At 39.0% G+C, this 23321-nt stretch overlaps 5 protein-coding genes across 6 annotated transcripts; all 5 read right to left on the reverse strand.

Moving 5' to 3' along the window:
* Positions 1 to 3218: 3218 nt before the first annotated feature.
* On the reverse strand, positions 3219 to 6907 carry LOC141833297 (uncharacterized protein At2g34160-like). The gene is made up of 5 exons (XM_074720701.1): positions 6785 to 6907; positions 6542 to 6590; positions 4267 to 4329; positions 4098 to 4189; positions 3219 to 3314 (listed from the first exon to the last, which is right to left on the reverse strand). The coding sequence occupies exons 1-5, from the start codon at positions 6905 to 6907 to the stop codon at positions 3219 to 3221; spliced, it is 423 nt and encodes a 140-aa protein (XP_074576802.1).
* A 2415-nt stretch (positions 6908 to 9322) lies between these two features.
* On the reverse strand, positions 9323 to 10240 carry LOC141833298 (MAPK kinase substrate protein At1g80180-like). Its single transcript, XM_074720702.1, has 2 exons — positions 9777 to 10240; positions 9323 to 9487 (listed from the first exon to the last, which is right to left on the reverse strand). The coding sequence occupies exon 1, from the start codon at positions 10127 to 10129 to the stop codon at positions 9800 to 9802; it is 330 nt and encodes a 109-aa protein (XP_074576803.1). The 5' UTR covers positions 10130 to 10240; the 3' UTR covers positions 9323 to 9487; positions 9777 to 9799.
* A 2433-nt stretch (positions 10241 to 12673) lies between these two features.
* LOC141833292 (protein OVEREXPRESSOR OF CATIONIC PEROXIDASE 3) lies at positions 12674 to 16422 on the reverse strand. 2 transcript variants are annotated; one of them, XM_074720695.1, is made up of 5 exons: positions 16195 to 16220; positions 14592 to 14790; positions 13931 to 14263; positions 13484 to 13825; positions 12674 to 13155 (listed from the first exon to the last, which is right to left on the reverse strand). In XM_074720695.1, exons 2-5 carry the CDS (start codon positions 14613 to 14615, stop codon positions 13006 to 13008), a joined length of 849 nt encoding a protein of 282 aa, XP_074576796.1. In that variant the 5' UTR covers positions 14616 to 14790; positions 16195 to 16220; the 3' UTR covers positions 12674 to 13005. The 2 variants fall into 2 exon arrangements, with proteins under 2 accessions (XP_074576796.1, XP_074576795.1); XM_074720694.1 differs by lacking the exon at positions 14592 to 14790 and having other exon boundaries at positions 16195 to 16422.
* Positions 16423 to 17548: 1126 nt separating this feature from the next.
* LOC141833296 (uncharacterized) lies at positions 17549 to 18259 on the reverse strand. The gene has a single exon (XM_074720700.1). It carries the CDS (start codon positions 18210 to 18212, stop codon positions 17811 to 17813), a length of 402 nt encoding a protein of 133 aa, XP_074576801.1. The 5' UTR covers positions 18213 to 18259; the 3' UTR covers positions 17549 to 17810.
* Positions 18260 to 19833: 1574 nt separating this feature from the next.
* LOC141833281 (receptor-like protein EIX2) lies at positions 19834 to 23241 on the reverse strand. The gene has a single exon (XM_074720683.1). The coding sequence runs from the start codon at positions 23016 to 23018 to the stop codon at positions 19902 to 19904; it is 3117 nt and encodes a 1038-aa protein (XP_074576784.1). The 5' UTR covers positions 23019 to 23241; the 3' UTR covers positions 19834 to 19901.
* Between the last annotated feature and the right edge of the window lie 80 nt (positions 23242 to 23321).

Below are 23321 nucleotides of genomic sequence, written 5' to 3' on the forward strand. Positions count from 1 at the left end.
CTTCTTTTGCTTTAAAGATTGACTGGATTGGTATCGATCGATCGGTGCACGCATGTATGTATTATCGACTGGTTTTAAATAATGTCATCGTTCTCCTGATAATGGCAGATGATGCTTTGACGGCAGAGCATTTCCTGTGCAAATGCTGTTGGAAAATTAGTTTGGAACCAATAATTCAAGTGGATTCCATTTATCAGTTGAAATTTACAATTTGAGAGAAGCTTTACAATGTTATTATCTAACCTCGCAGAAGATTAGACATGTCCTTTCATCTTTCATGTTCTTGGAGTTGGAGCTAGGAGACAGAATTGACCACCCTTTCTTCTGGGCTTCTGAAAGTTGGGTAACAACTGCTTGTACAGTTATCGCATCTGCTACACTAAGATGCTACAATAAGAATAAGGTCGACAGTAAAAAGAAACACCAGTGACAGAACTCTTTCCGTGATCCTTCCACTCACTTCTCCACCCTTTAGGAGAGTCCCTTCCATACATGATATGGGCAAAAACGAAAAGGAAAAGTGTGAGAGTAGACATCAAAAGCTAGCTCCGATCCTCACGCTTCACAGTTGGATACTAGGGCCAGGACCATGAGACTGCAGGGACCAGAAGCATCGATGAGGAAATCCATGATCACCCAAGGAAAAGCCTGAGAGACCCAAAGTCATGACCTTCGTTCACCTTTTGTTCTATTGTAAGGAATCTTGCCAGGTTTGATTGTCAGAGTTATAGCTCGACTGAACCGTAGTTTGTGAATTAGATTTTTAAGTTTTATTTGGGAGGAGGTGAGGAAAGGAAAATAGAAGATAAAAAGCATTTTAATTTTTGTTTCACATGGAGTGAGTTAAGGAAGGAAGAGAAAAGATAAAAAAGAAGAATTTAAAAATATTTTATTTTAAAATATTAAATTTTAAATTAACTTATTTATTTAGATAATCTTTATATCGTCGTCGTCCACCACAACATCAGTATCGATGGATCATTGTCATAAATCTTTTCGAGAATAAAATTGAGGACATAGACATAACTCTATTTTTTTTTATTCTCCTCCAATGACAAAGATTTCTCCTTCTATTCTTTTCAAATAAGAAAAAACGTAAATATTTATTTTTTTTCCTTTTCGTTAATAAATTTTCTCTCACTCTATTCTTATATAAAAGGTGAATCGAAATTATAATTGACCATATGGTAAACTCCTTACGGTAAGTCCCACGATCATTTGTGAAGAGGTAAATCGAGAAAAATGAAGAAATATTATCTCGATAAAATTTCGAACTCTTGGAGTTAGATGCTCTATTATAATCAATTTATGGATCGCTCAATTCTTTCCTTCATGAAATATTAGCAGTTCCATACGGTCGGATTTCAAACATAATTTATCAAGTGAAAGAGACATCATTTCGCAAAACAAACACCGGCGGTGCAAACATGCACGGTCACATCACTAAAACAGACTCTCGAGTAGATAAATATTGGATAATTATCCTTTATAATAAAGTTTTTTTAAAAGTTAACGTAACATCTTATCCCCACTCGACTAATAAAATTATTAGGAGGAGGAGTCAATAAATCAAGCATCTGAGCAGAATAATAATCAATCAACTTTAATGATCTTTCAGCACAATTGTCTGCAGCAGCAGCACATCATCAACCACCTTGTGCTCACTTATCCTCAACTGTTTCACCAGCCCCATGCGTAGCTGGCCGTCTGCTAGCTCTCCAACACAAACCACCGATCCATAACGCACAGACAGGCACAGGATGAGCGTCCTGTCATCGTCGCATCTTAATCTGATCTACCTTTTTCCCCATATAATTGCATCCTCTTGCCTGCCCTGTTATTGCCATCTGGTTGGCTCACTTGCTCCTGCCGCCTCAGGATCGTCCTGCAATATTCTCTCCCCTGCCAGTGATTTGCAGATAAAAGAAGACAGCGACACCACCACACGCAGCGACCTGTAGTAAGCAGCGTGGAAGGAAGGAAGGAAGGAGGCTGAGAACCAAAAAGGTAGTGGATAATGGTTGACAACAGAAAATGGACCAAAAGTGCAGATGCCTAACCCATGATCATCACACTTACACTCGCACCAATGGATTAATTTAACTACATCTTTAATATTCAGTGTTTCAACTGGATGTCGCAGATGATCAAACCATCAATCAAAAATATACCACCTTAATCTTTGTTGATCCCGCTGACGAAGAAACATGAAAAGAAAGAGCTGAGTGAAGGGGTCAGCGAGGCGCCGGAAATTCCCGACAGACCACTCCAACACTCAAGTCAACAAAGAGCAAGAATGAAGTAGTATATGAAGCCGAAAATAATTCAAGAGAGAAAGTCTTTCATACCTGCGAGGATTTATATAGTAGCTGAAGGAAACATTCCTTCTATCAGAAGAACAGACTGTGCAATATCTTAGAGAGGCAGATTCTGTGATTCGCTAACAAATGAACTACTAATACAGCATTAGGAAAACCATCTCTAACGATCTCTAACCACCCCACGGCTTGACAAAACTAATTATTCTCATCGTTCGGCTATAAGTACAATTGTGCGGAAATCTAAGGAACCAAGTCTGAAAATCTAGTAACCGCACAAATGCTTAATTGCCCTTTAGTACTGAAGATGGCCGAAAAGAGCTGAGTTGGAGTCAAGCAGAGCAACTAAGCTTGTGTGGATCAAAGGATCGAAGAGATCGATCGATCAAGAATGATCGAAGTCAAGATGGCTGAAGTCGAGCAAGGCTGAGTGATTGAAAGAGATCAGATTGGCTGAGTAAGGCCAAGTAACTACAGAGGTCGGAGTGGTGGAGGTCGAGTGAGACCGAGACATAGCGGAGCGACCGAGCTGACTAAGCATGTGGCCAAGACTGAGTGGCCGAGCTGTGTGACCGAGCTGCGTGGCCGAGCTGAGTGGCCGAGCTGATTGAGCATGAGGTTGCAGAGCTGAATCAGAGCTAACTGAGAGGTCAGGCTAAATGAGACTGTTTGGGCCGAACGTTATTGTAATTGGGCCAGTCGAAACGTTATTGGACCACTCACAATATGATTTGACCGTTGACCATTGACCTACTAAATTGGATGTCAGATCGAACGGTTATTGACCTATTTGACCATGTCAGACAGATAAAGACCCGTCATATCAGTTAGCAAAAGTAACAAGTAGCAATATTTTGACACGGCGTAGAAAGAGGGAAATAACTAAACCCGGCACGGCGTTCAGCTTTGCTCCTCGCCGTCTATCAGCTCCCTATCCTCGGCTGCAGCAGCCATCAGTTCATCGAAGTTTTCCGTCTTCCCCAACAATATCTCGATCTAGACAGACATGTAAGAGCAACCAGTGCATAAAGATCATTACAACGTACTTAGAAGACGACAACGAGAGAGCAAAATGCATAATAATCACATGATACAAACAAAAAAGACGTTTAAATATTAATGAATGCGATCGTTTGATCTTGACCACTAGGAATTCCTACACCATTGGATGTAACAGTAATTCTGTTTGGAGCTCACTCACTTCACTCCCAATAATAAAGATACAGATTCAAATTCACCAATCTAGCTAGTTTACCACTAGAACAAGCAACTATTATTCATATAACATAAATATAATCAGCACATTTAATGATAGGTATGTCACTTTTCAGAATTGGTAAACCCTTTGAAAGTTGTAATTGGTGTCACCTTCACTCCTTGAATGTTGTTAATAGGTATCACCTTTCCAAAGTTGGTACCACTTGGGAAGGTCCTGGACTCAGTACCAACCTCCACGATATACTTATGCAGCTACAATAATTTTTTTCAAAATAAAATAAAGCAATTTCTAGGTTGCAATTTGCAATTGCACTAATTTGAATGGCCTCTTATTGAGTAGCTTTTGAAACAATTTTTGGGGGATAATTTCTGCTCATTAAAACCTAAAGTTATGTGGCATTCAAGTCCAAAGATGCAAGTGGTATGTGGAATCTCAAGTGAAAAGTCAAACATTAAGCAATTAGATCACTTTGGATGAACCAAATGAATGTGGGCGACTGCTGCTCTTCATATTCACTTTGGTAGCAAGCACATTCATGGGTAATCAAATGCCTCCCAAACGAATCCTAACTTATAATCAATTTGTATCTTGGCTTTTTGGATTGGTCGACCCCTAGATTCATCAGTGATATCAACGGTAGATGTCGTGATCTCTGCGCCAAGTTGATTAAAGAATCAACTACTGTCCTAAAATAAAACAGCTAAAAAGTAAAATGATAGAGGATCTTACTTCTCTCGATCGCAAGCCCATTGTTTTTCAGTATCTCCGTGATGGCGATGACGGTTGCAATTGCTGAAATGTATAGATTTAAGAAATCATCAAAATAAGCTCCACATGCATTACTACAGAATGAAAAATTTATGAGTCAATTGTAGTTTTGGGGGAAATTAATTTATAGTAACCCCAGATAGGGCACAAAGAAATCATATTCCTGCTCCTACATCTGAAAGTAAATTTGTTTAAATAGTGTTGGGTGTAAGTGCTAAATCTTGCCTGAAGTTTGAATTCTAACGAAATAGTCTAAAAATTCGAATACAACCAATTTAAGCTCCATCATTTAATATTACAACTAACCTTGTGAGCATCAAGTTCCAGCTAAACCAGCTATTAGTTTGCTTTGATGATCAAATACGTCATCTTTTTCAAAGTGGAGACAAGGGAACTCGTTGAAAAAGGGTCTAAATTTAGGACAAGAATATGGGTATGTAACAAATTTTAAGAAACTAAATACTAATATTAATCTAATCTAGCTAAAGTTAATTTCTATTAACTTAATATAATACAACTTAAATTACATCACCCATTAATCCAAACTTACTATAAACTTTGAATTATAATGTTGTTATTAATAAAAGTAACATAGAGTTAATATAAGTAATACTATAGCCCATCAACACTAATTTATATACTGTCTTTAACTTGTATACGAGTTATAATATAACCTATTACAATTTATTATACTAAAACTGCCACTGATTAGCACAATTAACACTCAAAATTTATTCTACCTTCTCTCCACAAATAGAATTTTAAAAGAACAAATTTAAAGCCAAATTTTAATGTAAAATAAGGTAATCTAGCTACTTGTTGCCTACATTTTCAATGATTCTAATACTATAAATAAAACTGTATGAGTGTTCCTTATCTCACTTATATTACTAGATATTCCTTTGCTTTTGAAAACCAACCATGATTAAACTGCCAAAACCTCATCATAAGATTGATTTTCTTATCCAAGTCAAAGGCATAATTGATCTTCTAAATTTTCATTTCAATCTTATTCTCACCTTAAATACTCTTCCAAGTTTCATAGTCCCATGAACATAAACTGCACTCTGAAATCACTAGCAAGAGGTACACTGTGCATCCTAGTACAACTACTCTTGCAATTGAGTACTTAAGCTACATTTGTTTGCTGAAAGATGATTTGTGGAAAATATTTTTTTGGAATCTTTTTTTTTTAAAAAAGATTATTTTCTGCTGTTTAAATGTGATACTAAAATCTACTAGCCCGAACCCCATTGGCCTAATCCAACCAGCTTGTCAAGCACCTCGTCTGGATTGACAGAACCAACTGGCACAACTGGCCTGATCAGATCAGCCCACTTGACTGGACCAGATCAGTGAACCTGCTCAATGCAACCAACTGACCGGCCAATCCGGCACATCCAGTTCGACCGACTAGTCTATCCTAACCTGCACAACCGCTCAAATTGATAAACCTGCCCAAACATGAGCAAAGGACAAAAGGCGAAGAGAAAGGGTTTATTGATAGAATGAATGGCTAGCAAATGAAGCAGAAAATGTCTTTTCCAGAGGAAATCATTTTCCTTAAAAAATGCCTATATTTCCCATTGACCAAAAGAAAAATTTTAACCATGATTTTCCATTGCACCAACTATTGGGCATTTTCCATAAAACAAATGGAGCTTTAATGGTAAAATGCTCTCCAATTCCATGCCAATTCCATGTGTTTAAATAAGGATATAACTAGAAACTGAACTCTTACCTTATTTTATTTGCATCAATTTTTTTGAACTCCTTTGACCAAACTTTAAAAAGCAAGAAGAAAAACAAGATTCATGCTTTCTAAATTTACCATAACTTTTTTTTTTGTATTTCCATAACAGATGGTATTCTTCCAACGTTAAGTTGGCTAGTTTACAGTAAGATATTCAATCAAGGTATCATCTAGAGCGGCCAGAATATTTGTGGATTCCTAGAAATGATTAACCTAACAAAATGAACGTCAAGAAAATTCCATGCAGAGATATAACCCCGTCGAAGAAAACAAACACAACAGATCAATAAATAAAAATCCAAAGTAAAAAAAGTTATTAGTTCCATATCAGCATATCCACATGATTGATTGAACGGATCCAATAAGTGAATGTTTACTACGATACTCTGACAGACAAAGAACAGAAACATAACACGGAATAATAACACAACACACAATTATGCTTAAAGTTGATATTTTTATTTGCTAAAATAGAAAGCGAACCCATTCCAAGAGCTGACAGCTCGACTTCACTATGTTGCTGCATGCATCTCTGCGATTGTTGCGTATCAAAAAGAAGGATTCTCAGAAACAGAGTGTTGTATTTAAAGGGGAAAAAACATAACTAGAGCATCCAGCAGAAACTTAAACAAGAGCACAAAACAAGGGCATTGTAACTGAAACCCACAAAAACTTCGTGTCTTCGATCGAACAACAAGTAAATGACTGCAAAAATCTAAGAGGGACGAGTAGAACCTTGGCGTAGAAGAAGAGGGGCTTCTTGGTATTGGACACCTGGATCCGGTTCTTCTTGTGGGAATCAGTAGACGAGATGTGGAGATTGTTAACACCCTCGGTGACTTCCTCCATCGGTGAGGGACACGGAGATGCAAAAGCCCTAACCCTAGGTTCCTCCAAATGCGTGCCCCGGAGCGAAACAGGCAGTATTTGGGTGGGGTGGGGACTGGTCGGATTCATCCCCAGGCGTGTGTTTCCACGTTTAGCCTAAAACCTCGACAAAACCCCAATTTGCTTAAAATGTACTATACCCTAAAAAGTGGATATCTATTTTATTTCCCGAAGAGGAAAAGAAATCTATTACGCAATCTCAAATTCGTGTCCCCTATACTTTGTGACCTTCTTCTCTGTTTTTCTTTTCGCCGGCGCGTGAGATCTCCCAGATTCCCTGTCACTGAGCTAATGCATTCATGCCATCTGCGTCACGGTCCACCGCAGTCGTCTTTGTGCGCATGGGGGCATCTGCGCGTGGTGCGAAGATGGCGAACGCGGCGCGCCCCTCGCAACCTTGCGCCGCAAGGCGCCGCCTTTCTCGCATCATTTAATACTCAACTCTCGAGGATAAGAGGAAGAGGAACTGCTAACCCTGTCCATTTCCACCTTCATTCGCCGCCTTTCGGCCTCCTGCTAGCTCCCCGTCGTCCTCCATGGCTTCTCCGCCTCCTCCTGCCGTCTCCTATTTCTCCTCTTTGTCGTCTTCTTCTGGCATCGTGCCTCCTCTAACCACTATCCCGCAAGAGCAGCAAACGCAAAGCAGAGTAGAGCAGATCTCTCTGTCAGAAATTAGCCTCCTCCACATGCACTGTCCTCGGCCGTTGCTATTTCTCTCTATCCTTTCTCAAATTCCTCCGGCACATGGACGGACGGTTATGGGACCAGGTGGCCGATCTCTGTAACGCATCTCTTCGGAAGCAGCTTGGCTCTCCACCGCAGCGTACCTCGCCTTCTGCCTCCCCTCGCATCCCCTCGTTTCTCAGAATCCGGAGGGGTTTCTTCTTTGTCATTTCCTGTTCCTTTCTCGCCGTGGATCTCTTCTACTTAAACAGCGCACGGCTTGGTCGTCCTCTGTTTGGGTGTATTCGACGTCGGCGCCGCTTTCTCTGCCCTTATCGTGAGCACCGCCGGTTTCTGCCGGAGCGGGTGATGAGATATACATATCGGATTCCGAGGAACCATTGTGGTCGAGAGTGGCGCAGGAAACACCTCCCCGTTCACCAGTGCTGGCTTCCTCAGCACGCTCACTTTCTATTGGTCGGACCGTTGCTCGCCGTCGGTCACCGCAAAGCCCTCGACCTCGAGGACGTGCCGTAGCTGGATGCCCACGATAGCATCAATGGCGTCTTTCCTGTTCCGTTTGCTGCGAGCCTGGGAAGCGTTGCTCCTCACCACGTGGCAGCCCGCTCGGGTGACGGTGGTCTATGCGATCGTACACACCCTCGCTTCCTACGTGGGCCCTACCTCATCAAATTCCTCGTCGTCAACGGCGACCCACCCCAAGTGCACCGGCGCAGGTTATGGCGGCCTTCATCGCTGGGAAGCTCGTCGAGTGCCTCTTGCAACGGCATTGGTTCTTCCGGAGGCAGCAGACATGGATGAGTGCTCGGGCTGCCAGCCTGCCCTCGTCGCCATCATCTACCAATAGGGCGTTCACCCTGTCGACCCAGGCCAAACAGAGCCGGACCAGCGGCGAGGTCATCATTCCGATGAGCTTCGACGCCGACCGCGTCGAGCAGTTCAACTGGTCCTGGTGATGCTGGCCAATCTACCCCTCGGGAAGATGCTTTTATATGACTATGTTAAAACGGTTTCCAAATTCCAACTCTCATTCATGTCTTTTGTTCCCTTCTTATGGTTGACAATATGAAATTTAACATGAATTCAGATTGGAAATCTAGTAAACTGCAATCTTATCCATTTTGAACCATATAAAGGTCCATTTATCTTGTTATCTTTAACAAATTCAACCTCTTGTTACCTTCAAACTTAATTGCATATTTTATATTGCAGGAATGCTTGCTGGGGATTGATATATGTCACCCTCCAAGTGGAATCAGGTAATCTTTTGTTGCTTGTTTTACATGCTTAGATTAGTTTCTTCGACTTGATATGCGCTTGATTCTGGTAGTTAAAAGAAATGTTTTCAGAAATTTGACTTCACCGTGATCCTGGTGTCTAAGATCAGATAAAACGATAAAAGTTCGCACAAATTTTGACAGTATTGTTGATGATATTACTATATGAAGCTTAAGCCTTGTAAGATCCATATCAGCAATCTAAATTGATTGTGCAAGTACTAACGCCTACATTATCTAATCCTTCTTCTTTAATCATGAACTCATAATTAGTTTACCTCTGTTGTATTTCTGTCCTTTATTGTGAATGTTATGCGTTAGCATTGGAAAGAGAATCAAATTCTTCCTTATTCTGACTGCTATGCAGTTATAGACGAAACATACCTTCAGTAATGGAGGAATGAAACTTAGCAGTGGAAGAAAGAACTAAAGATCGACTCTGAAGGTAGAGAGAACCTTCTTGGCTTGCTTTCATGAGAATTTAGCATTAGAAATTCAACAAAGCAGATTATGAAGTTTTGACCTTAAAATTCGCATGAGTACTGTCGTCTTCTTGATTCTTTTTCCTTTTTTCCAATACCTGAAAATGGAGAAAATTGGCGTGTTGGTCAAGATCATCGGACGGCACTGCAGATTGACTATGAACAATCAATCAATAATAATACAGTCCTTGATGGCCGGCCGGCCATCGAACAGCGCACATGCCTACGCATCATCAGCACAAACGACAAACACGAGAGATGAACCAAACAAAAACAAACTAAGATTCAACATAATTAACTCAAATGAAAAAAAAAGAGGATAAAAATGATGGAGATTTGTAATAATAATATTCAGTGTTTGAATTTCGATCTCAATTTGCCACTGACATGTGGATGCTTTAATTTCTGCGTCAGCGCCTCCTGGAGATCTTTGCGGATCTTCGCTTGGTGAAGATTAATCCGCAGCAGCGAGGAAGCTCCGGCGACGGCGGATCCATAGATGGCTGCACGACGGCGGCGCGAAAGGGCAGCCCCTGGCGGCCGCCGCTGCCGGCGCTGCGGCTGCGGGCCATCATTCCGACGGAGCTGGCCCTTCTCGAGTTGCGGAGCTCTCCGGCGACATCGGCCTCCTCCTTGTCGGGGTCCCGGTGGTCGGAGAAGATTAACCTCTCGTCCCACACCAGTCCCGACGAGCCTGACCTCCGAAACGTCGTCACCGATCGTTGCAACTGCTCCGCCATCTTCTCCGGCCGTCTGATTCACTCTCTCCTTCTCTCTTAAATATACTTGAACTGGCTGTTTCTGCAAGATCTATCGCCGGTTTTGATCTTCATCTTGATCTTGTTCTGTAATCGGAGGAGAAGCTGTGCCACGTGATGATTTATTTCTGCATTTAATTGTTTTTGGTGGAGAATAGTCAAAATAACTTTTAATTTAAAAATATTGTAAAAATATTCTTAAATTTATTGTGCAAGGAGGATGCTACTTATTTTTTAAATCATCCAAATAATATCTCATTTTCATTTTTTTAATCATATGAACGTCTCATCTAAGATATAATTACTCAATTTTATTACTTTATATTATTATTTTTCTCATATATTTTTCATCTACATCTTAATTTTTAAATAGGAGATGCAGTATAACAACTACGAAATAATAGACGTAGTGTAGAAGTTACGAAATAGTAACTATTACAATTATACTATCTCACACAGTTATAATAGCTACTATTTTATAATTATTATAAAATCATAACTAATTATTATAAAATCATAACTGTTACAACTATGAATAATAAGTAAATTTTGAGATGTCATAAATTTTATTTTGGGTTGAACTAAATGATACATAATATATCAAATTAAAATTTATTCAAAGATCTATATTTGTTACCGATTGTAATTCATAACAGTCCAATTTTAGATCCAAAAAATATCATTTAAAAGTTTTTCAGAGACTTTGAAAATTTTTAATCTTTTTTATTTAATGTTATTTTTTTATTTTATAGCAGTTACGGTTTCATAGTTGTTATAATTATTATAATAGTATTAATATGATTTTGTAATTATTACAATACATGACCGATTTAGGATTTAAGTGGATAATATAGACAGGATAATAATAATAATAATAGTATTAGAGGATAATTATATCATTTTATATAGGGATGAAATATTTTTTGATTAAAAAAAAAAATCAAAGTGAGACATTTCTTTGACAATTTGAAAAAAAAATGCATTCTTGATTTTTGCCCAAATTTATTTATTAATTTTAAAATACTCTTTTTAAAAACATAAATACTTATTTTACCTTTTAAAATTATCAATCACATCACTCGTACATTAGACAGAGGCATTGTTGATAGTTAGAAGAAAACACTAAAGATATTTTAATAATAAATATAAAAATATCGAGGACATATTGAGGAATTTAATTTTTTACTGAAATAATTTATAAATATTTGGAGCTTCCAAAATAAATTTTTTAATATACATCTATAATTAATAGTTGAGTATTTTAAAAAAATATTTTACTACAATTAGTAGTTGGATTTTGCTTTAATTGTTATAAAAAAAGGTTAAATTTCACATCATTCCCGTTTCACATGGTCAGTTTTATGACCATCTAATCACAAGCTATAATTGTAATCTCTAAAAAACGGTCACCAACCCAGAGTTTGAGTCAATACAACTAATAGATTTATCATTTTTATAATTGTAATCTCTATCTCACAATAACCAATTCAACCCTACCTCAGGCCTTGATTTTGCTCTAATTGACACAGTAAGTGGGTGTTATAATGGGTATATAAATTAGATTAATTAGGTAATATAGTTTAGTCATGGTAGGTATTGTTAAAAGGAGAAGATAAGTTCCATCCTTTAGTTTCATATCTCTAACCAAGGGATCTTAAAATATGCTTAAATATCTAGAGTTTTAGTATTTTAGCTCGATTGAGATGTGATAGTTTTGTTATATATTAAGATGATATATGAGTGTCGTAATTAGTCGAAATAGAAGTTACAACTCGAATGGTTGATATATATAGTTTAGCTTCGTTTGTTATACATTGACACAATAAGTAGATGTAGATGTGTCAACCAAGCATTTTATTTTATAAATCATTAACATTAATTATAAAATTAAAATGCTTTGAGATTAAAGTTTATTTGAACTTTTAAAACTTAATTTGTCTACAATCCTTGTTTAAACTTAAACGTTGCCTACCTTTTACCTATATCTTGTTTCAATTATTGTATTATGGATTGCAAGCCAAACCAAAGCGATAAATAAAATATTTTTGAGGCTTATTAAATAAATAATTCAACCTTTATAATTAAATCCATAAGAGTCGGCATGAATTCACCCTCCTAATTTATAAAATTCTTTGTTCATCTTCGCTAATACGATTATAAATTTAGTGTATTATTTTTTGAATTAAAGATGGCTCATCAGAATTTGGTATCATCCTCCTCATCGCCATCATTATTAGAGTAGTTGAAGAAAATTGCATGAGTGAGATGGAACGAAAAGGAGAGTGGGAAAAACGTAAAGAAACAGAAAGAAAGAAAAAAAATCAATAATGTCAATTGTCTCATTAAAGTCAGAAAAATATCGTCCATGTTTTGGAAAACGGGAAGTCTAAATTGATCATTGATATTGTGGTCATTGACGTTGGTTTGGAAAAAATAATCAGCAGTCATAATTCAGAAACCATACATGAGCTGGGAATAAGCAAACAGAAAGAGCAATGCAAGGGAAGGTTCACATGCCGTGTCTGAACAACTCATTGATTATATATATAAAAAGTGGAGCAGATCAACCACTTCAGTATCTTTACAACGCCGTCTATGAGTTTGATAAACCTTCCTCATTCAGATTAGATGAAACCAAATATGTAATAAGGGAAATTTGAAGCAAGCTTTGTTGCATTGACATTTGTAGTATCTAATGAAAACATGTGAAGGTAAATCAACTTGGGCCAGTTCATAGACTTTGGGAAGATTCAGGTGCAACTCCTTTGGGAATGTATGCTTTCAAACCACTAGGATTAGCATAGCAGTGCCACCAAGAAAGAGTATGTTCCTTTTTTTACCATAAATAAATCTTCAGATCAATTAGTAGAGATCGACTCAGATGAAGAGCGGCGGTAAGGAACACGCTGAGTAGGTACTCCGTCCTCAAGTCTCTTCTCTTCGAACCACTTCGATACTCTCTTCCATGGAAGGTTTGTTACATGTACAATGCTGCTAATCATCGCATTCTGCATCATAGCATAGAAACAAATGACAACATATTGATGATTGATTAATGGCATGATTATTGCACTGTGCGTGTCTGTATATGACTAGTGTTTAGTAGTGAAACAATATAGCAGCATTATATATGAAATAGAAAGGCATGATTATCTTATTGGTCAAGTTGTGCACAAGCTGGAGCAGGTCAAGCTGTGCACAAGCTGGAGCCTCAAATTATTGTCATCTGAGAAGATAAGTTATCTCACATTCCAAACCATCAGAACTGTCGATGCAAAATATTAGGCCATTTAAGGTTGCAGGTGTTGAATGTCCTTTTGTGAAGGAAATACTTACAGTAGGGCGTTTTGTTCGTGAGTAAACTTTTTCAAGCGTTTCAATATGAACTTTCTTCAACCTCTTTTGCATTAACCACCTTTTCTGCATAACATGGATAGGAAGCTCCTTTTCAGGCTTGCTTTTAACATCAACTAATGTTGAAAGAGGAGATTCCATTGGCTCGCTTTCAGGTTCAAGTGTTTGATGAATGTCATAAGGTGACCTGCTTGAAGAGTCAAATGTTTGTGTGGTCTCATCTGGTAAAGAAGCAGACAGGAGTAAAATATTTGGAGGTGGATCACGAAGCAATTCAAGAACAAATGCTCTTTCTAGACCAAGTTCTGCGGCGAGACTCTTAATCTGCAAAGAGTATACCATACAAAAAGAGGAATGACCATCTAAAAGTCAGAACATCACTAATGGCTTATAATTCAACTATGGTCATAGTCTCAATGAGGTACTTACACTAGTTTTTCGTCTACCAATCTTTAAAGCACGAGCCAATCTCCGAATCTGCCAATTCTTAAGTTTTGGCGGTCTTTCTTCGCTGTCATCCTCCTCACTATCCAAGCTTTCAGAAACTGGTGAAATTCCAGAAACATCATCTTCCTCTACATCACCAAACGCTTCCTCCAACTCTTGTTCTAACAAAGCCATATCTTCTTCAGTAATATCATCATCTGCGTCATCATTCAAGAGGTTATCATTTTTTAGATCTTCCTCAAGTTGGGCAAAAAGGGCCTCCAAAGCATCTTCATCAATATTATCTCCATCTTCCTCACTATTTGGCAATCTTGTCTGCGAATAACATATTTTCATCATAAGACGCTGGAAACATACAAACATAACTTGCTCATGCATACACAAAATCATAGCTGAAAACACGAGGCACGACAATTCTTTCCAGCATCATCCATACAAATTGGAAAACTTAGGCATTAACAGCATCATCAGAATGAAACATAAGATATTAAAACACTAGAAAAAAAATCTGCAAAGAGAAAAATGCATCAAACAAACACTAGAATAATCTAACTGACTATAAACAGGGAACCAAGGGAATCTTTGATTGATCGTCTTCTAAGATGTTAAAATTGATGAAGAAGTTCAGTTTTCAGGAACATACTTGACTTGCTTCTGACATTGCCATGTTCTTTTAACAAAGCAGCAAGAGACTGCTTCCCATAACAATGCCCTTTTCACTACATAGCTCATTTAGTTTGCAAATTTGAATCTGTTAACATGATGATTTGACAAAAACAAAATGAAGAAGCAAATGTAAGCTGCTGAGAAAGTGCTGTGTTTCATAAATATTTTCTATTTTCCTGCATAAAAAGAATTTTATTCTTCAGCATTTTGGAAACTCAATTTGTATATATCAGGTTAGGGATGGAATTTTTAGCAAAAGAATCCAATAAAAGTGTACAATAAACAAAATATGAAGATTTTTTTCTTGTTTCTGGAAACGGTCAATCATCCTCTTTATAAATACTAAATTTTATTTCTTAAGGAACTGAAAAGCCTCTGGTAACATATTGTTTTATTTTTAAAATTATATATTTTTGGGGGGGGGGGGCGGGGGGAGGAATCTTTTCTAAAGCAAACTCGACCTACATTCTTTTTCAACTATAAAGCAAATCTGGCACACAAAAGTGGACAAGCTACAAAATAAGAAATTGAAATTGTAATTCAAGTCTTTGTTAATTAATGACACTTCCTACATGTTAAATCATGTATTGATATAATGAAATACTCCACCTAACTTTTTCCCACAGAAGAACACACATCAAATTAATGGCGTGTTTGGTTCAAGGAGAAGATTAGGCAAGGAATTGAATAACAATTGCTAGGGAATGAAATCAACTATGTATCGAATAGCAATAAGTTTACTTCTCCTTTCTAAATGAATGATATTTCTCCTCATAGCTTAGGTAATGTTCATTTTATACACTTTAAACATCTCCCTTTTCATTATAAACCCCAATGTAGAATTAAAAAACAACAAGAAATTCACAGACTCAGGAGTCAAAGTGTGGCATCTAGTCTTTGAGACAATGAAGATGATCTCCTCAACTAGTAAATGTTTGGAGAACTACGCATATAGCTCTTTATCAGCTGATGACTGAGTGATTTACTGCTTTATGATTAAAAGTTGTGAGAACTATAGAGATAAAGCTATGAAAGAACTTGGCATCTCTCATCTTTCAGTGAAGACTTGAGGAGATGAAAAGAATGTCTTCTTGCCACAAGCCACAAGAAACACTAATTCAGTATAAAAGAGGGGAGTAGGGATACCTAAAAAGTGAAGACTCACCAGATTCACTACTAAATGGGTTATTCTCGTGCCTATCTGGATATCAGTAAGTTGTTGGTAATGGTCACACGCCTATCTAATAAAGCAGACGCATTATTAACACAGGGCAAGGCATAACTTCAAGCACATAATATAACTAACTCAAATAGCTTATAATACACAATCCATTAGCAATCCAACACAGGCACAATATAAAGCAGGACACATATTCATGTATGAAATAAGTTCCATTAGAACTATTACTCGAAGAGAAAGATGTCAAACACTATTCCATTACTTAAAGCTGTGAATTTTCGAAGGGAAAAAAAAATCTTTTACCCAGGGGAACGAAACCTATTGTGCCCGAGCATAAGAAAGCCAAATGACTTGAAAAGTCTGGGTATTCCGGAAATAGAGTAAAGGTGATAATGAGTACCTTTTGCTTGGGAGGACCTTCTTTTCTTCTGATGGACGCAGAGCTACTCCTTCGCCTTGGCCGAGCGAAGGGGACGAGGCGGAGGGACGAGCGGGAAAGACGAGACGCCGAGGAGACGAACGAGAAGGAGACGCTCACGAGGTGCTGCGCCCTGCTAGTTTCTTTGTAGCAGAGGGGAGCCGGTGAAACCCTAACAGCCAAGGCCGGCGTCGAAGCGGATGCCGCCATGAGCGAGTGAGCAAATTTATCGCCGTGGTATCGTCGTGAAGTGGAAATAAAACAAACCAAACGACGGCGAGGTCAGCGGCCCGGCCCAGTTCGGTTGCTTATAGTGAGTGAATCTACTATAAATGGGCCGGGCCACGAAATATGAATATATATATATATATTATATATAAATAAATGACATCTTTAATCCTCTCTAGCCATTAAAAATCTTTTAAAAAAATAATTTTATTTATATAAACAATTATAATTATATCCCTAAGTATCTGACTACCATAAAATTTTCTGAATTTTCTAAAAAGAAATAAATTTCATCCTATTAATTAATTTTGAAAAATTTTTTTTTTCTGATTTAATAATTTGTGCATATATTTAGAGATGGAATATTCATTAAATTAATTCACACCTGTAGAATTAATATAAATTGAAATTCATAGTAAATGGGAAAATATATATAAAATTTTGATAATAAAATTGTGTTGTGTGGGTGGAGGGTAGAGACAAAGTCGTACAATTAAAATGGGACCTTGATAGAGAATGGAGCGTGAGAAATTAAAGGGATGTTGTGTGGACGCAACGCAAGTAGAGATGTTGATAAAGCGTGAAAGGAAAAGAGAAGATGAAAGTTATAATTTTAATTTTAACATGAAGTGCCTTAAAATTATTCGAAATAATTGATATTTTTTTTAAATTAAAATTTTAAAATATTTGAATTGAATTTTTGATCAATTAATTAGTTTAATCGATGCATAAGTCGTGCATGACGAATTAGTTTAATTCTGTTACCGATGTGGATTGATGCTGATCTGGGAAGAGAAACGCTGACGGAGGTGACGTGAGGTGATGGGTACGACAATAGGTGAATCAGTAAAAGTTCAATTTTGAATAACTTAGATGATGACAGATTTAACTAAATAATCTTGAATATGCACAATGCTCCAAAAGTATTTTCACTTTTTATTTTTAGGTGAAAATTATAAAATTAACGACATCATAAATAAGCGTACCATTGGAAGGATGGGAGGTAGGTGATGCAATATTCGGACATATTCTAAATAATTAATTTATTAGGCAAATACTTAATGATTTATACACAATTATGAATTCACTGCATCGTTAATTATTTCAGTAATTTAACTTTTCATACGAAGAGAAATGAAAATGCATTCAAAATAATCGAGAGTGCACATCCCACTTACAATCCAGCCGTACGGTTTTAATCGAACGGCTCTTCTTATTTCTGGGAATAAATATATCAACCCAGAATAAGGCATTTCCGTAATCAACTTCTAGAAAAAGAAACATTTATTATTATTTTTAGAGATATATACAATAATGGGGAAATCGTTCGAAATCGAAGTCGACGGGTTGGATCTGCGGTCGCGAGGAGGTCAAGCGGATCCCCGGCGAGGAACGTCGGAGGCGAGGCGAGAGGCGATGGCGGAGTGGTACATGGCGTCGTGGAAGGCCTCCGTCTCCATCATCCGGATCCGCAGCTGCTTCGCCTTCTCCTCCGTGAACGCCGAGAACCTCCGGGCCGCCACCGCCCGCTGCCGCCCCTTCTTCTCCCGCCCGTCGCCCTCCGCCGCCGCCGCCCCCTTCTCGGCCGCTGCTGCTCCCGCGCCGGGAGCGTCGATGTAGTCGGGCTCCGGCGACCAGCCGAAGAGCGGGGCCCACCAGCTGTTCCCGCTGGCCCGTGAAGTGGGGACGCCCCTCCGCCCGCCGCGGCCGTCCACGGCGCTCGCGCAGGCCACCGTCGGCCGGATCGAGGTCAGGACTAAACCCGAAGCCATTTTTCCTTTTCTGCGCTTTTCTTTTCTTTTCTTTTGTCGCCGTTGAATTGATTTGAACTGGGAGGAAAAGGGGCCTTTAAAGCGAAGCAAACGAGTGGATAAGGCCGGCGAACGAAGGAAAAGAAAGCAAGCCTTCGCCACACGTGGCGCCCATCGAGCGGTCGTACGCGCTTTTTCGAACGCTTTTCGTCGTTTGCTTAGCTGGTATTTCCCATTTTCTAATCGACTTGGTTTTTTTTAGTTAAAATTCTTATTAAACTACTACTGGAAATTCTATTTTTAAATAAATTTCTATAATTACAAATCGGATAAATCGGGTAGAAAATCAAAATATCAGATTAGAAGGCCAGGTAACGATCGTGTCAGTGAGGAGGGGTAGGCACATTTTCGTCACATTTTTTTTTATTCACCGATACGGATAGCGATATTTCGGCGACCGATCCGTGTCGGTGTCGAGCATAATACCGCGGCTGCCACTGTTTGTATCGGGACGTTTTATTCGTCGCGTGGCACGTGGTGCCAAGGTGGTGTGACGTGGTCTTTGTCCGGATGTTGGCTTTTTTTTCCAAGCGCTTGCTCGATGTCGTGCATGACCCGCAGGCCGCTTTACTTCGCAGCTGGTTTTAGGGTTTCCTTCTTTTTTTCCGTAAAAAAAAAATGGATTAACGTGGAAATTTTATTGCAAGAGTTCTAGAAAGGGCAGTTAAGGAGATGAGTCGAAATAATAATATTTAAATTTATTTAATAAAATAATTAAAGTAATTTGAATCTAGTCTAAAATGAATTAAGGTGTTAAAATAGTTATTTAAGTCAGATATAATTTTTTTTTGAATTTAGATGTTATGATTTTTTAATTCTTTAATATATCCAATTAATATTAAATAACCTTTCTCTTAGTTCGTCCATCGAATAAATTTGAAAGCGCAAGTGGCATTTCGTCCAACAGTAAATATCCAAAAATTTTCATCCTATTAAAAGAAAATATTTTATAATATCCTGTAGTTAAGATTTGAACCATGAATGTTTAGTTAATCCGTTGAATATTTTTTTGTTGCGCCATGCTCAAGAAGCACAATCTTTATTCATTGTTGCAAAAGATGATAACATTCATCTTAGGCGCCTTTTAATTGTTCGTCGTCTTGTAAAGGAAAAGTAAATTACATTACCAAACAGTCTCCTAGGTGGAAGAAACTAATTACACATAGCAAAAGGTGAAATCTATTACTCAGTGGCCCCACACGGTCGACGACATAATCATTTGCGAAGAAATAAATTAAGAAGTTGTAACAATATCTATTCTATAATAACCAATTCAATCTTACTCGGGAGCACATAACATCTATTTATTGTAGCAAAAGGTGAAATCCACCGTCCTAATGGCCTCACACGGTTGGCCCCATGACCATTGGTGAAGAGATAAATCGAAAAATTACACTTGGCCATCATAGAGAGAACATTGCCTCAGCTTTGTCGAGATACGATCCTTGTCCACTGTAATAAATCTATTTCATAATAATCAACTCAACTATACCCCGTGGGCGAAGACCCCAACATCTATTTATGAACCTCAATGAAGTGAACATAAACGATCATCCCAAGTCAAAAATCAAATTTATTCATGGACATACGATTCATTTACTATCTTAAGTTGTAGATATAATAGATCATACAACCAAAAGTAGTTGTCTTTCATTTGCGAGTTCTTGCTTTCCTCGACCTCCTCCTTCGATCAGTAAACCCTGGGAACATATTCTTCACTTTCGATATCCAGTCAAGAATAGAATCTACTAAATTGAAGTAGGCAGCACTCCATGTCTTTCTGATCGATAGTACTCCGAACAACCCCAAAAGACCAGAAGCAAATCCGACTCCAAGGCTCATATAGAATCCCTCGTCTTCCAGTATACTCTCACTGCCGTCGACGATGCCATCAGATTTGCCAGTTGGTTCATCGTCTTCACAAGCCACATTGAGTGGTGCTCCACACAGCAATGGGTTCCCAGAGTATGCAGATGGATCGAACCTCCCGAGTTGGCCTGCATCTGCCACCCTGCCAGAGAAATTGTTGTTGGAAAGGTTTAGATAACCCAAGAAGGTCATGGATGCCATACTTGCAGGTATGCTTCCGTTGAATCGATTGTTTGACAAGTCCAGGGACAACAGCTCATGGAGATCAGAAATCTGCTGCAAAACCTCGCCATGAAGTTGGTTTCTTGCAAGGTTCAAAACTAGTAACCCTGAAAGGTCCATCAGCTCTCCAGGAACCTCCCCGGACAGATTGTTATCAGAGAGATCAATGCTCACGAGAAGGGAAAGTGTTTTTGTGAATACCCGTTGCATGTTGTTGATCATCATTGACAAGCTCTCGGAATAGTATGTTCCTCTGTAAAACCCCTGGTGGATGTATTGGTTGGCCCTCTGTTGAATCGCCATTGCTCTGAGGCTTCCCAAGCTGCTAGGAATTTGGCCTTCCAGATCATTTCCTGCGATGTCTAACACTTGCAAAGAGCTCAGGTTCGAGAGCCCGTTCGAGATTCGGCCGGAGAGCTTGTTTGCTCTCAACCTGAGAATTCTCAAGGCCGGGAAGCTTTCTCCGAGCCATTCCGGAATTGCACCTTCCAAATTGTTGTAACCAAGATCAAGAGTTTGGAGATCGGACATGTTCTTCAAGGATGGTGGAATGACTCCATGAAGCAAATTGTTGCTGAGGTGCAAGGATTGGAGCTGTTTCAGGCTTCCCAGAGATGGAGGAATGGTTCCAGTGATAGAATTGTGCTCCAGCACAAGAGCCTTGAGGTTGGAGCAACTACTCAAGCTTCCTGGGATTTGACCAGAAAGGTTGTTTCTCGAGAGGTCAAGGACTCCTAGCTCCTGCATCAGACCAATTGAGTTAGGAATTTCTCCTGACAGATTGTTGTTGGAAAGAGACAGGGAGATTATATAAGGTTGCAGCTCAGCAATGTCACCTGGGATTGTACCAGAGAATTGGTTGTTTGAGAGGTCAAGTAGTTCGACGAAATTGGAGAAAACTGGCAAGGGACCAGAGAAGAGGTTTGATCTAATATCAACATCAGCATAAGCATTAATGTTCAGTAGTTTAGGTAGTTCTCCTTCAATCAGGTTGAAGGAGATGTTGAGGAGAGACAAGTTGGAAGTCAAGTCCCAGAACCATGTTGGTAGTTCGCCGGAGATGGTAGAGTTAGAAAGGTCCAAGAATTTGAGCTCCTTCTGGGTTTGAAGCCAATAGGGGAACTGATCCAACTGACAAGAACCCAACCCTAGATTTTGTACCTGAAATGGAGGAGTCCAGCCAGAGCTTATGTTGACGGTCAAGGAATTGAACCCCAGCAACAAAAACTTCAAATCATTCAACTTTTCAAAGTGCCTTTCTGTTATAGTTCCTGTGAGGTGGTTTGAAGAGAGGCCCAAAAGATGCAGTTTGGTAAGCTGTCCTATGGAATATGGAAGTGTTCCATCCAATTGGTTCCCGGAAAGGTCAAGAGTTGTGAGAAATGGCAGCTTGCTGATAGAGGAAGGAATAGAGCCTCTTATTGAGTTATAACTAAGATCAAGTGTCTCTAGGTTTGCAAGTTCACCCAACCATCCAGGCAAAGTTCCTGATAACTTGTTCCCTGCCAAGCTCAAGCTCCTCAATTGTGGTAAAGGGTGTTTAATGAGATACAGTGGTAAATCCAGAGTCAGATTGTTGCCTCTTAATTCCAGTATTTGTAAGTTAAAGAGCTTACCTATGGAGCTTGGGATGCCTCCTTCAATGTTATTAGATAAAAGGTCGAGCTCGATGAGAGATGAGATATTTCCAATGGAATCAGGGAGCCTTCCATAAATCTGATTGGAAGCAAGTCTCAGCACTTCAATCTGTCTCCACTTGCCTCTTAATAGTGTGGAAGCATCAACAGTGAGATTGCCATTCATCGATAGATCCAAGTACCTCAAGCTGGGAGTTGCAGAGAGCTCAACAGGAATAGAACCATAGAAACCTGCACTCATCATGTCCAAGTGAACTAGGCTGCTTAGATTCGAAAACCAGTATGGAATCTCTGAATTGAAACTATTCAAGGAGAGATCAAGGAAGGCGAGTGAAGAAAAATTGACAGGAGATATGGAGTGAGCAATCCCTGATAGACCACATGCTCGGAAATCCAACAGAGTCAGGGATGGGATCCCATTTACCGCTCGAACCCAGTCTGAACCAATCTTTGAAAGGTCGACACCAGACATTTTAAGGTGTCGAAGAGAAGACAGACCGGTCACCCATTGCCTAAGCTGAAAACTTGAGGATAAGTCAAGGTACTGCAATTCTGATAGATTTCCCACGTTGAATGGAATAGTGCCTGCAAAGCCTGCATTTGAGAGGTTTAGATACTTCAATCTCTTTAGGTAGCCAATGAAACTTGGTATCTGAAGGCCATTGAAGTTGTTGTAGCTCAAATCCAAATGGCTCAGAAACTTGAGCTGGAGCAAGGAATGATCCACTCTCCCACTCAAGTTCCACAAGTCATATCTTGGATCAGATGCATTTGCATATCGATTGTGGAGATCAATACTGATAACTGACGCAGTGCGGTTGTCACAGCTCAATCCTCTCCAGTAGCAACAGTTGTGACCTCGCCATGATGAGAGGAGGTTGTCGGGGTCGATGAGGCCTCGTCTGAATTGGAGAAGGGATTGGAGCTCTTCAGATGAGCAATCTCCATCAGAGGCACAGATTCTGGTCCAGAATTGTGCATGGAGGAGACAAAGTAAAAGCAAGAAGTGGACAATCCAAGAACAACATGAGAGACTCATTATCGCAGTATACAGAAGAGGTTCAAACTGACATCCTCAAAATATATGGAAAGCTGCTTCCTTGCATCCGACGGTAAGTGATATTTAATTGGAGAAAGATGAACAAGGGTTGACTTTCCTGAAACATTGAAGTCAAAGAAAGAGACTGATTCCAGCTTGCATTCATGACCCTCTGCATTCTTTAAACATTCTTTGGCAGCGCTCTTAACAGCATTCATTTGGCATCTTGCCCTTGTTGCTCAGCATTGAGATGTCTGAAATGGCCTTTTCCTTCCTGGTTGCTCTCATCCTACTTCACAGATA

The sequence above is a fragment of the Curcuma longa genome, chromosome 8 (genome assembly GCF_044706935.1).
Source record: "Curcuma longa cultivar G26 ecotype Majalengka, Jawa Barat chromosome 8, ITB_CL_G26_1.1, whole genome shotgun sequence".
Lineage (NCBI taxonomy): Eukaryota > Viridiplantae > Streptophyta > Magnoliopsida > Zingiberales > Zingiberaceae > Curcuma > Curcuma longa.